Consider the following 15,805-nt stretch of genomic DNA (forward strand, 5'->3'; position numbering starts at 1 on the left):
AAATGCTAGAAACTTCATTAATACATCAACTAACCTGGAGGCACTTTATTCAGAACTCGAGGCAATTTATCTTGTGGTGTAGCTGATATTACAGATGCTGGTATAGGAGGTATTGTGGTTGGTGTGGACGGCTGCTTTGCAAGTAATGAGGCGAGCATTTTATTTTTCTCCCAGAGTTTACTACCACCAGTACCACTCGAAGATACACTAACAGGTGGAAGTGTTTCAAGTACTTGAAGGCTTGAACTTCTCTTTGCGCCTCCATTATCATCTCCTTCTTCACTTGGTCGTTTTCTGGGTCTATCTGGAGGTGATGGAGAACTACCTTTAAATCCTAGACTCTTTAAAATTGGATCGTCTGGTTGCTGTATCATAAGAATGAAATAAAACAGTACTGTATTTAATAAATGACAATACAAAAACAAAATATAAAAAATAACAGAGATATAAAATAATTATACACATTTCATCATTTATTTTATATTCATTCCATACACATTACTTATATACGTATAATGTTAACTTAAAAGGAAAAAATAATAAATTTGATATAGAAATAAAATTTGATATCACAGAAAATGTAAGCAAAATTAAATGTAAAGTTAAAACTAACCTCTTGGCTATGACATTTACTCTTCTCTTCTTCTTGTTTTAAAAGCTGCTGAAGCAGTTCATTCTGTTTTTTCAAACCTGCTCTAGCTTCAACATCATCATCATCGCTCTTTTCATTAAGCAACTAAAAGAAAAATATACATCATATTATTCTTACTTTAAAATATAAATTTTATTTTTAACTATCAGAATATAATTTGAATTATTCCAGTGTTTAAGAATGCTGAACATTTTATGCGCTAACAAATTTTTAAAATAAAGAGTTAGAAGTAACTTAATACTTTTACATTCATCAGTAGAATACAATCGATTGTAACTCGCTTACAGAGTTTCAGATCCTTCCATGATCAAATTTTCTAAATAATGATTTGGAAATATAAATATGATTTAATTTGATAAATTAAAAATTTATCAGTATTTATTTCAAAGTAAAACATACAACAGAACGTGTATAATGTTGTGTTTTTAGTTACCTCTATTTGTTTTGTGGGAGGCCATCGGTTTATACGATTCTCTTTTTCCACATCATCAATACTTTTGACAGTAAGATTGAAAAAATTTCATTACAACACCTAATTATTAAATCATGATAACTATTCAAATCATGATAATTATTTAATCATGTACTATCATTATCTGCAATGATAGTACAGTCTATTTCACTATACGTTTACAAACAACAACCAAACAGTGATGAAATGTAACAGGAACTTTAACAAGATGAAATAGACTCTCATTCATACTCTGTTTCATAAATATGTAGGGACTAACATTTAGGACGGATCGTCAGTAATGCATTACTAACAGGCAAGTAGTGCAACCAGGACACTGGTTTGTGCATTTTTCATATTGCATGACAATGGACCTGCATGGACTTCCCATGAAATGGGCTGATGGTACTCAATTACAAAATTCATAAACTAAATTTCCATATCAATGATATTACATTCACTATTAGAAAATTCTACTAAATTCAACAAAATATTGTCTGCAATCATCACCACCAGTATTACAAAAAAATCATGTTTACAAACAGTACAGAATATAAAATTGGTGAACTTTATCCATCAAAATAGAACATGGTCATTTACAAAACAGTTTTTATACAAACTAAAATACTCTTGACTGGAAAAGCTACAATGCACTCCCTGTAATTATGAAACTCACCCGTTCACAATGAACAGAAACAATGTCTGCCTCATCTAAGTTCCACTAAATCCTTTCCAGTCTGTGAAAAATGCAGATACCTACTTAATACTCCAAATGCAATGGTGAACTATTTTGCCGCCAATTTTGGCAGGAATCATTTCATTACCATTACTTCATAATCTGTGAATTTTCAACGACTTCAAATGCCAGTCAACTTAAACCTCCCCCCTCCCAAATTAACACCCAGATATGGCAAATATGTTAATGTAACATATATATGGTTGATTTTTTTTTTTTAATCATGTTCATTTTTCCTTCACATAGTTTACTATCATAGTTAATAAAACTATCATCACGTGTCACTCTCAACCTCTCACCAACTCTCTCAATCTCTCTCTCTCTCTCTCTCTCTCTCTGTGTGTGTGTGTGTGTATATGTGTATTCAGACAAACATGTAATAAACAACATGAACATATAATGAAATTGAATGTACGCATATTACATAAATACTTAAAAACCCAATTTAAGCAAATAGCATTTAAAAATAAAGATATGGTAAAAAAAAATGGAAGAAAATAACTTCGTTCTTTATTATGAGAAATAAATCTTGCTACAGAATACTTTCTTAACACCTAAATCAATCAATTAATTTTAAGATGAAAAAAAAGCAATAAATGACCCTGCTGGATAAATAGCATCACATACTACTAACAAGCACAGCCATATTAACAAATGAAAGTATATAAAACCATGCATCAGCTTAAAGCTAACAAACAGTGATGATAATGTTAGTCGAAAAACCTACAAGAAAGAGAAGCAGTACTAATGCTTAATACAACCACTGTAAACTTACAGAAATTTCACCATAACAAGAAAGTAAAAGTAGTTGTAGGTTTTATGAATATTTTGTGTATATATATATATATATATATATATATATACATATACATAAACAAAATAAATACTATACTTAATCGCTAGATTGCATTAGGTATTACTGAAAATTAATAACAATTTACATTAAATGTAATACCTTGAGCAGCATATTATTATTGCCAGATGATACTTTTGGTGTTGGTGGATCTGAAGATGGAGGTGGATTATGTTCCTCTTCGTCATCCTGATTTAGTAGAGTTTTCAAAATAACATTCTTGTTTCGCCCTCTACCGCCATCATCACTCTCCATGCTCGGTCGCTTTGTCATTAGTAGATTTCTTAATCTAGCCGACTCACCGGTCTCATTCTCTTTTTCTTTTTCAAACATAGTTTCTTTATTTTCCTTGTGTTCTTCCAACGACGGCGGTTCTGCAATAGGACTGAATGTAGTAAACAATTGTGTAGTACCAGGACTGCGTTGTGAAGGGCCGGTATACAGCGGACTAGGAGCAGAAGTCAGACTTTGCCGAGATTCAGGACGGTCCCATCCTGTGATGCTCCTTTCGTCCGTAGCAGCCACATCCCACGTTGAAGTAGGAAACTCACTCAAATTCATAGATTGTTCAAACTCATCGAACGTTGACCCGGACGGAAACGCCGAACTGTTGCTACTATTAATATTTAAAGGATCTGAAGTGGAGCCTCGACCACCGCCGTTGACATTACAGATAAGAGGTCCACCGACAGAACTACTTGAACTCTGTCCCCCGACTGAATGAGGAGAATTTGCTTCAGCTATAGCCAATTCATTATCTCTAAAAAAAAAAAACAAAAAAAACAACACACCCAATATTAAAATTCAACAACTACATGTACTAGACTGCATTAAAAAACAACTAAGAAAATCTACAAATATATTTAATCTTTTAAATTAGCCAAAAGTGCATATTTCACCGATCAATAAACATATATTATTTTAGGTAATTATTTATTTAGTATTTTTAAATTCAACAAACAATATGTATTCATCTATTAACAAAGATTTGTCATAAAATATTTAAAAATACTTCTATTCAGACACACTGAGATCGTAAAGAAATCATACAAGATTACAAAAAAATCTTTGACATCTAAATAACACGATTTGAATTTAATAACATTCACATAAAGAAGATCTGGAAAGTAATGTTAACATAGTACAAAGAAATCAATTTACAATGTACAAACAATATATCAATATTTTCAAATTACAAAACTGACAACTCACAATCCCATGATATAGAAAATTTATCAATTTTTGATTTTTATTTAATATTACATTGTACCAGTAGAAATAAGAAAAAACTTAATTTCATGTCAATTACATACCTGTGTTCAAAGACAATATATTCCATTAAATAAATAGCAATAAATATCTACTAAATACAGTAAAATCTAAATCAACAGAATTTTAAGGCCCGAAAAAATTTCCCATTTTGATTGGGATTTTATTTATATATGTAATTTAACTTATGAATAACTAAAATAATGTGGTAAAAAATGAATCAGAAGATCTCTAATGTATTCTTTAAAAAAATAAAACTTAAGATACAACTATAGCCTGGGCTGAACTGAAATCCCATAAATATAAAGTATACATTATATTTATTGGTATTTGTTAATAGAGTGCTTGCAGTTTAATGATTTAACTTATGTGATTGATCTTGTTTAGTTTTTGCATTATTTGATGAATGTATTTATGCACATGTATGACTTTTTCTGTAGTGCACATTTGCTCTCTACCTATTTTAATAACATATGGAATTTTAGACCTAATTCACCCTGCTCATACTGTAACACACATAATTATCTATAACTTTAAAATAACCATTATATTATTTTAATAATACATTAAATAATAGCTTTAATAGTTTTATTACAAACAAAATTCTACAGTTCCTATCTACCATAAAAATAGTCTGTCAGGCTCAATGATTAGGCTTTTTTTTATTCTTCCCATATCAAACAATGTTGTACAAAATTGCAAAATCAGCTCATGTATAAATGATGACAAAACTAGTAAAAATAATTCTAGTGAATATTTTAATTGCATTTCCTAAAAAAACACTGATATTGGATAATGTGATACTAAAATAATATCGTACTTTAGCAGATAGAAATGAATCCTTATTCTAAAAAAAAATCCCAATTTCATTAGAATTTACGTATTTTCTAAGTAGTAAAATTTATGAAAAAATGCATGTGAAAATAATAAAAAAAATTTTTAATGCAGGATTAAAATTTGATAGCAACGTAAACTGGACAAAGCATATCAAATGTGTATATAACAAAATAGTTCATGTATCTTTTCAATAAAATTCCTAAATAATATTTGTTCTTTGGCAATATTAAAAACAATATTTTTTCCCATTATCCAGTCAAACATATCTAATGGAATATGACCAAAACTAAAATTAACCATTGTAAAACCTTACGCCTTAAAAAAGCAAGTTACAATTGATTCTGAAAATTAAAACGAATGCTTTCTGTAAATTGCACAATACAGAGCTCAGTATCCTCCCTGTGTATGACCTATATGTATACATACATATTCAAAATATATTACTGAAAATAACACCAAACGACTGCTTATGTTAAGTGAAATTCATCAATACTACATTTATTATATTATTTCTAATGTGCTACTTAACAATCTGTTCAACCAGTGAACAATAAGCAACCCCCCCCCCGCACAGTCCAATGAGTTGAGGATGATATATATAACATGTAAATGAGATGTAGTCTGGTACAGACTCAGACCAACCATTCCTGAGATGTAAGGTTAATTGAACCCCAACCACCAAAGAACACTGATACCCACTGACTAGTATTCAAATCCATATAAAAGTAACTAACTTTTACTAGGATTTGAACCTCAGAACCTTCAACTTTGAAAATCAGATGTTAAACAAGTGATTTGGGACAACTTTACACTAGAACAGCCTGGTGGGTTATCAATATATATGAATAAAAAGAAAAAGAAAAAAAATATATATATAAACTTCAGCTGTGCAAAATGAAAGAAAGTTTAATACTTTAAAAAGAAATCTAGATATTCAGGAGACACATATTTTAATCATTTGTCAGTGAAACAAGAATATCTAAATTTAAATATTTCTAAAATAATACTAAAGTAAATTTAACTAAAATTACATAATTTTGAAAAAATGTTTTTCTTAATTATATGAAAGATTACCACCAATAGTGAACAATTTGATTGTTTTAGAATTGTTTTTGAATGATTGTTTATAGAATAGTTTGAGCCATAGTATTAAGATAAATTACTTTAATTGTCATAAAAAAAGTATGTAGGAAAAAAGTAAAGTATATAGGAAATTAAACATTTTTAAAAACATTTAAAAATAATCTTTGTTAAATGACTGATATAGTATATAAAAAAAGAAATATAAATTAACCAGTTTTATATATATATATATATATATATATATATATATATATATTTAAAACTGGTGAATTAAAACTACATTAATAATAAAAAAAACCACTTGCCAAAAATTCTTTTATATATGCGTTGAAGCACTTTCAGAATAAAATTCCATAATCATGAACTAAAAAAATGTATGTTATAATCTTAATAAAACTGAAACTTCTTTGTCATGTAAATTTGTTTATATAATGTAATATAACAGTGGTCATCATATGTTTAAAATTATGTTGACTTAACGTCCTGTCATTATGAATGTCTCCACAGTTGGGGTAAAATGTATTGGAAACAATATGATCAACTCACTCTATTGTTATTATTTAGTGATAAAATTATTATAAAACTACATTATATATATATAAATTAATGAAGCCATTTAGAAATGATAAAATACTGTGATTCACATAACATGAAGAATAATTTACTAAGATGTCATAACTATATTAAAGACAATGAAAATCCTAAATGATGCTTTGACTACCTTTTCACCCAGAATTATTATACTGTGGGCAGCAAAAGAGCTATCCTAGCTGTTGTTTGAAACAGATTTTACTGCAGCATGTGCGATTATTGAGTTAGTGCAGTAATGTACCGGGTATACCAGTATTTATATAATACTTCATCATCTATCGTGTTTTTGTCAATAGCGATATAACTTTAAATATAGCTACTTTATGATTAATTCCTAAATATGAGTCAGTCGATGCCAAATGAAAACATCAAATATAAATCACATCATAAATCGAAGATAAAGCAGATAATTTTTACTAACTTTCAAGATAAATAACATAAAGCAAGAAATTTTTCCATCAATAATTAGTGGAAAAAGAAGTTTCATTATAAACTTAGCGACATCCTAGAATAATTGGTTGAAGCTGATTCAATGATGCGCAACCAAATCAAACACTAAATCAAAATAAAAGTTGTATTTAAAATATATCTACTAAAAATCCTAAAAAATTGATTAATCCTAAATTTATTAATCCTAAAAAAACTGTTTTATAATGAAAATATTCTACAAAGTATATATTTTTTTTTAAATAGATTCAAAACCAAATGAAAATTAAAAATGTAATTTCTGAATACAAACCTATAACAGCTAACGTAATGAAATTCTAAGTAATAAAAGAACATTCTTCGTTATTTTAAATTTAAATTCATAAATATATAATGAAATAGTAAAATTAAATTTTTAAAACTGACAAATGCAAAAATACAATAAAACATCAACATACTGTTACACAAAAATAAATCAATTTTCCACTGTATTAATTATTATCATTATATGATTTAATTAAACAGATTTTATAAAAATAAAATAAAATCAGATATTAATCATATTCATTATTCAACATTTAAAGTGCAGGAAAGCTAAAATATAAGTAAGCTACCCTATATAAGGGAAAAAACTTACCCTATTATAGAATGAGTTGCCATAATAAAATCCATCTCGTGTCCAGTAGCTTTAAAAACTTTTGACTTTGTCTGTACATGAATATATTTTGCATCTTGTGAGCTAACACGAAGTTTATAAACATTACTGGTATTATGCCCAACTGCCAGTGTCTCTTTAAGATGCATTGACAATTTATTCTGATCATGAACATGGCACAGGTCCTGGATTAGTCTGTTAATTAAATCCTACAAAAAAAAAAAATATATATATATATAAGTATAATAATAAAAATAAATTGTAATCCTAAACAAAGAATAAATAAAAATACTCACATTAATAAAACAAATAATAATTTAACTTTTCAGTCTCTGAAAGTAACAATTTTACTACACAAATTGAAAGAATGACATATATTTCAATTAAAAATAAAAATAAAATAAGATAAATCCCAAAATATAAGTTGAGATTTAGGAATAAGATATGTAATTACAAAAGCAGTGACAAGTTATGTGTCGTAACTTAAATTAAAATGTTACAGTTTTGTTACGTTAGCTTATTAAAATTAAAATACAAATTATAAAATATATATACTATCTTATATATAGATGCGTAAGTCTGTTGATTTGTAACAGCAACAAATGAGAAATAACCAACAAATTGCTTTCAAATTTTGAGTATATATTCATGTTATCCCAGGGGAAGGTTTTAAGCTATAGATCGAGGCCCTAGCCCTCTTGGGGTGAAGTTGTGAATTAAAGACATTCATTAAATTAATCCTTTTGCGCCATTATATTTGACACCATGGCAACAGAAAAATGAAGTAAAATGACTGATTTTTTTTCTTTAATGAACATCTATAAAATATTTAATATTCTCACAACCATGAGGATAATGAACATGATGGGGGTCCAGGGTACTTCATCCCCCTAATTACATGGTTGAGTGAGCAGAGCAAGCCCTGATGTATATATAATATATTAATAGAAACATGTAAAAAAGCACATGAATAATTTTATGATACATTTTTAAACTACTGCTGTAATAGTACGCATCACTAAAGAAATAGTTTGTATTTGAAGAATTGGTATATTACGAACCAGTTGTAGGATTAAAGTACAGCTTTACATCATATTAAAGCTTAATATTTTCTGTGAACCACAATTTGTTGAAAGAAAATCTGTATATAATAACTGAACATTCTGAATTGAGTACTAACTACACAAGAACGATTAACCTATTTTAAAACTGTAACGCAACAATCTGCTATCGGTGCAAAAATGAGAAGATTAAAAATTACATTTTAAGAATGAAGTTAACAACTAATCACTCTTGCTCTTTTTGAAGAGAAAAAAGAAAAAAAAAACAAATTTAATAATGCTAGAGTGTGTAAATAACTTTGAAAAAATATATCTTCAAATTTCTTAACAAAACAATAACTATAATCTACAAATTTTTCTAATTAACAAAGGAAAAATCTTAAAATACATACATACTCTTGATTATTAAAGTTAACATACATCAATAAACTACTAAGTAATGTTCTATCAAAAATGCATAACAACCTTAACATTGCCAACAATTACAAGTAATTTTGTGGTTCAAATATTCCTTTTCAGTTAAATTATTCGGACAATTTATTTATTTTTTTTAATAGGTGTAAATCTAATCTGTTTGATAGAAGATATTTTCCACCTTCAAGCTGATATTCCTGAGACAAAGGTGTTTCATTAAACTCAATGACCAACAGGCACTTAAAAAAAGCTGTAACTCTTCTTGTTTATTTCACCAGAGTTGAGCAACATTATTAAAACATTATCATAAACATGACAGCTGCTCATCCTGACAATATTATTTCAGAAAATAAATTCATCACAGTAACTTAGAGAAATTTACTAACTTAAACCAACTTTATATTTTATGGCAAATTAAAATATAAATTAAATCTATATTTACAGTGCTCTTCTGACTGAAAAGGAAATCTTAATACCTTTTTCCAAGAAAATATTTTCAATGAAATGGTTCAATGTTATCCATTACGTAAAAGTGGTTCTAGATCCTTATAACTCAAAATAAAAATTTATTATTCTGAAGGAAAATCAATTTATTTTTATAGTTCTAGTGGATCAAATTTCTTATTTCATCCCTTATAAATATTTAAAAAAATATTTAATGTTAATTATTAACTACTAAAATAGATATGAATTACCAATAACAAAAATAACACTTATTTTAAATAAAATAATATTTTTAAAGATATTCACTATTTAAAATAAAAATTTTTTTAAATGAACAATACCTTATTAAGATACTGCGAATAAGTGGATGATACTCCACTAGTATCAATACCAATGATCTTGCCAGAAGTATCAAGTTTCATAGTGAATTGTTCAATAGGTGTACCTAGTTGCTTTTCATTATGTGGTATTCGACGTGCAATACACATGACCCATGGGCCCATCTCACCACAGTCTTCACCGCTTCCACTACCACCTTCACCACTAGAACTGCTAGTTTTCTCACCAAGATACGGCACATGAGTCGATGAGATCTGTAATTCGCAAAAGAATAAAATACTACGATTATTTACTGAACGAGTCAAATTAAAAAACACTCCAACCATCGAGAACAAGATAAGATAAAACAAAGCGTATGATAAATTCACTATAACACTTACCATATGTATATTTAAATGCCCACATAAAATTCAATTTGAAAATTTTAAACAACACAGAAAATGAATTAAAAAAGAAAAATATTTTAATAAAATAAAACTAACGCATCTATAAAACTGCAATACTCAAGCCAGCTACTTAATTATTATTTATTATATTGTAGCAAGCAGTTTAATTGAAATTTATCATTATCTAACACAGCTGAGTGGAAAACAGGATCATTAACACCATCCTAATTTGTGAAGAAAGGGCTTTGTTAATAATAATATTTAACCACAGGAAATCTGAAGTTGGCTTTTACACATCTATTTTTATTTGAGCTTATTTTTACAACATTTGTAGTACATGATAAAACCAAAATTTAGACCCAGATCCAGATACTTCCCAATGAAAAAGCAGAAACAATAACACACATGTTGGTCAATAGAATGGATGGAACCTCCATTAAATAAACTACTGAATTTAACTTGATGAAATCAATATCTTTCTCTCATTCCTAGTTATTTAAATGAAAAACAATATTCAAATAAAAAAAATATTATCACAATTAAAAATCAAGTTTTATTATTTAAAATAAAAATTAAAAAAAAGATATATATATATATATATATATATATACATACATATATTTATATATAATATCGTGATCACGATATAGTTCAAAATATAATTTTTAATTATATTTATCCAATTCTATAAAAGGTTTTGAAAATTTATAACTATATTTTTGCCTTATTAAGTGTTTACCAAAATGTAACGAGCAAAAAATTTCAATTTTTTTTTTACCAGACTTCATTTTTGAGTATTTAAATACAAAATATTCATATTTAACATGTAAACAAATACAATTCAGACAAAGGTCAATTTTTTTTTGTTATATCAATATAAAAAATGAATATTCAAAGCAAAAGAAATAAAATTTCAATTGTATAAATACGTATATATAAAACAGACCTGCATATTTTCGTATTTACAGCCACGTTGTTGTTTCTCTTCCATTGTTTCGTCCTGATCGTCAGGTGGCTTAATTAGTAGCCGACAATTTATTGTTCGGCTACGTGATGCAGTAGGTTCAATAGAGGTCCACCCTACCGACATAGGCAATAAAGTCGAAGAGAAACGGGTATGATCTCCATGATGAATGATGTTATATATACTTTCTCCCAAAACTTCTTCTTTTGTAAATTTAATAAATTGAGTCACGTTATCGGTTACAAATTCAACCTTGCTATCGCTGTTTATAAGAAACAGGAAACCCTCCAGTGCCTGAAAACAAATTCACAATCATACGGCGGCTGTTTTTAATAAAAATCTATGTGGTACCACAATCTTGTAATACCACTGTAGCAAAGAAAGGTATAAAATGTATTAAAGAAAAAATGAAAACATCTACAGAAACATAAAAATTGAAAAATAAATACCTAACTGATAACAGCATGTTTATAAATAGCATGAAATTTCACACAAATGATATAAGCTCAACAGTCTAAGAATACTTCAACACAAGTATGGTCTCTAGAGAAAAAATGTCACTTTCCAGTATAGTCTATATGATACTATAATACATAAAAACTTGTAAGCTTATTAGCTTATCGTAATAATAGTGTGAGTTTTGTAAATCATAAATTCACAAGACTGTCTTTTTTATAAAATATAGTATTTCAAAAAAGATGGAATATATTACACCATAATCACTCATAGAAATCAATACAAATCAAAATAGAGCCTTTTGAACTCCTACTACACATAAATTCAGAAATAAAACAAAAATTATTAAAGAATATCAGTAAAATTTTAAATCCATGCCAATTAATCCAAACACAGGAAATTTTTTTGTTTATTTCTATGTTGCGGCTATACTGCTTGACCACAACCATTCTTTAAATTGTCTGTGTAATGTGAGGTTACTGTTCTTTGGTTAATTGGAAATTTTCATATTATAGTGTTTCCTGAAAGTTTATTTACTTTTTTTATTACAAAATCATATTTTTGTATTTTTTGTTCAGCGTGTCTTGAATATATAATAATGGGCATAACTGTGGATTATTCTGAAAACATTTTTTCTCTTTCTGAGCATACCAGTATGACACAACAACAAATAGGTTCTGAGTGAGTTGTTTGATTGGGACAATGAACCGATTTTAAAATTTAAAGAAACTGGTTCCTTTTCACCTCAAAGGAAGGGCCAGTGTGGCCATAAAAGAAAAACTACTCCCACACATGATCATTTATTAGTGAGAAAAAGTATACTTGAACCAAAATTATCCGCTGTGGACTTAAATTGAGAATTAGCAGCCTGTGAAACAGATTTGTTAAATGCTAATTTCTTACAGTTGGACAGAAAGCTTATCGACCAGCTAAAAAGCAGCTTTTAACATCAGCAATGTGTAAAAAAAAGGCCCTTGTGGGCCAAAGCACATGTTAATTGAACCAAAGTGATTCTGTTATTTTTTCTTTTCAGCCTCCAGAACCACCGTAAGGTATTACTTCAGAGGATGAGTGAGGATGATATGTATGAATGTAAATGAAGTAGATATGTAGTGTGAGTGAGAACATGTTACATCCGTAACCATGAACTTTCCACTGATTGGAAAAATGTTACTTTTCTGACAAGTCACACTTTTATATTCCACGTGTATGCTAGAAAAGCATCAGATAGAAATAAATTACCGGCTCATATTCAACAATCAGTTAAACACCCCCAGAAAAAATGTTTTGCAGTTGTTTCACATTTGAAGGTCCTTGTTCATTACACCATACCAAATACGGTTGAAATTAAAAATTTTCAATAACAAATCAAAATGTAGGTCTTCATTCCAATGTTGTAATGATTTCCAATGTTCCAGTAAATGATATGCTGAAAGATGATTGACATAACTAGATTCTGAAGGAAAGGGATGGGTCACAATTTTAACAAATTCCTGCAAGGCAATAGAATGTTCCAACAAGATTTGGTGCCATGTCATACTGCTGAAAAAGTGGAAAAAAATTTAGTGAAAACATTAAAGTGCTACTGTGGCAAAGCAACTCCCCAGACTTAAACAATATTGAAAATCTTTGGGCGATAGCCAAAAAACGACTCTCAAAAATAAATTTCACCACAAAAGTTGATCTCCTTAAATCAATAATATCAGTATGCTTTCATGATGAAGAAACAAAAAAAAATTTGTAGAACATTTGTTGAATCGATACCATATCGTGCATGTGAAATGATTAAGAATAAAGGAGGACATACAGTTACTAGATATTTACAAATTGTACAGGTATGATTTTTTTCTAAATAAAGTAACTTTTTATTAAATAATATCTGCATTCAGATTATTTTGCACACTAATGTAATTTTAAAAAAACTCAAACAATTTAAAATGAATTAATGTCTTTTACATTAATGTTTGTAACTGTATGTGTTTATTTTGTTTATATGCTTGTGATATACATTAAATGTCAATGTTTTATTCAAAATGTGATGTATAACAGAAACAAAAACAAATACTTTATTCGGCCTAAAAAAAAAGTTTTAATTTTTTTTTAAAGACAAATAATGAAGGAATTTTGTAAAAAAAAAGGATGTAATTGACTAATCTCAATTAGCATTTAATTTTTTTTTGTACTGATCTTATTTAGTGTAATTACATATTTGTTTTCTTAACTTTTTCATTAGCATTTTGTTTTTATTTTATTGTATGGTGTACATATTTTATTTATTTTTTACTGAACACATATGTAATTTTTATCAACATCTTAGAAGTATGTAGGAATTTCCCACATATAGGAAATCCTTATGACAAATGTACGGTAAAACAATAAAAATTACATGTGTTTTGAGTAAAAAATAAAAAAAGATATTGTTTTATTATTATTTTATATTTTTATTTTTCAATATGGACTTCTAATTTTACATTTTGCAGTGCTTTTTTGGTAAAGGTTTTACCATGACTTCCCTTAACCTATCAAGGCACAGATACTTTTTTACTGGCACAGATACTTTCTTATACTGGATTGTCATACCTATTCATTGCTGACATGATCTATTATAATGTGTAAGTAATATGTCAATCAGAATAAATTATTTATTTGTTTTATTTTATATTTTGATACACTAAAAATAAAGCAGATGATAATATTCACTATTTACTTACTTTAAAATAACTGGATAAAAATTAATAACTAAGACAAATAAATCACCACAAAACTCAGACAACCTAGAGGTTACACACACTAAAGAAAACACCGGACGCATAATAACTACACTAATAATTGCGAAGACATACATAGTATTCCTGGACCAAAAATTATTAATTACTTAAAACACAAAAATACTTTTTAATTTAAAACATAATAACAAACGTATCTTTACAAATAAATAAAACACATACAATTTGACATACAGCTGTTGGCATTAAACATAATATAATTTGACTGATTCGTGACAATAGCTCAGTTAGGTTCTCTTGCATTTCTACATTTAATCTTATCACATAGTTTAAGTAAACATATCCACAGTTCATCAGTGATGGACTCTTCATAACTTTCTAATATAAAACAATAATTCTTTTACAACTAAATAATAAATCTATTTTACGAATGTATATTCTTAAACAAATATATACCTTTTTAATCGCTTACCTTTTATAGTCACTTACTTTAAAAATGTATAAAATTTTATATAATAATTAGAAAATAAAAAATATACTTCTTATGAATAAGAGAATATGTGTTAATTTTTATTTATAATCAGATGCGATGAAATAAAAGATAATCTATTACAATTTAATTTTTACTCAGCCTTTAAATATATAGTATCCCTATTCATCCAAATTCTATAATCATTGTAAGAAAAAAGGTTATCATATTAATTACACCCTGTATAAAAAAATTTCAAGTACTTTTTTCTTTTGCTTGTGCCTTTTTACCTATACTATTGATACTACGATATTGAAAATGTACAATACTGTTCAAAAATACATAATTAAAAAAAATCAAGTACTCTAATCCTTCTTTTAAACAAAATCTTAGAGGATGGAATAAGATATAAAACAAATTATGTAAGATTAAATTCAATTACAAACCAAAAATGGTCAGCAAATACTGTTCACCCAAAGGTAACCAAATAGAAGTCAACGATATTATAAATATTATAACTAAAAGGGTATCAGCTTTATCTTAAATTTCCTACTGATAAATTAATGTTATAGGTTAAGTATTATAAGTAAATGTATGAAAGAGGGGTTTGTTTTTAATCGATGCTGCCGCTAAATATTCTCTTTAGTAAAATAAGGTCAAGAAAAACACCCAGCTGACAAAAATATGCCATTATTTAATCCCAAAAATATCCAACCTAAATCCCAAAAAATCCTTAGAAAGCAATCATAAAAATCTAAATTTTATCAACAATTCTTATTCAATATTTTTAATATAACATATAATTCATAAATGAACAATTTTGTAATAGCATGTAGATAAATAAATAATTATGAGAAGAAACTAAAACTAGAATATAATGTAAATTTGCATTACAATAATTACTAAAATTATTTTATTGTTGATTTATTAATTTTTTTTAAAAACTTGCCAATAAAATTTTTAAAAAAATGTTGCTTTAACTCATCTAAAATC

The 15,805-nt window shown here is 27.5% G+C and overlaps 1 protein-coding gene across 6 annotated transcripts in view; it reads right to left on the reverse strand.

The window, feature by feature from the left end:
• Nucleotides 1-15,805, reverse strand: part of tai (basic helix-loop-helix family member taiman) — a 735,005-nt gene that overhangs the window by 50,469 nt on the left and 668,731 nt on the right. For 5 of the 6 annotated variants that reach the window (XM_075357299.1, XM_075357297.1, XM_075357298.1 and 2 more), the window contains 6 exons: nt 11,144-11,455; nt 9,814-10,065; nt 7,536-7,762; nt 2,795-3,452; nt 614-736; nt 35-365 (listed from right to left, as the gene is read on the reverse strand). In XM_075357299.1, coding sequence (XP_075213414.1) covers nt 35-365; nt 614-736; nt 2,795-3,452; nt 7,536-7,762; nt 9,814-10,065; nt 11,144-11,455 — 1,903 coding nt within the window. The remainder of the gene's footprint in view (nt 1-34; nt 366-613; nt 737-2,794; nt 3,453-7,535; nt 7,763-9,813; nt 10,066-11,143; nt 11,456-15,805) is intronic. The other variant, XM_075357301.1, reaches the window with a different exon arrangement.

The sequence above is a fragment of the Lycorma delicatula genome, chromosome 2 (genome assembly GCF_047948215.1).
Source record: "Lycorma delicatula isolate Av1 chromosome 2, ASM4794821v1, whole genome shotgun sequence".
NCBI classification, from domain to species: domain Eukaryota; kingdom Metazoa; phylum Arthropoda; class Insecta; order Hemiptera; family Fulgoridae; genus Lycorma; species Lycorma delicatula.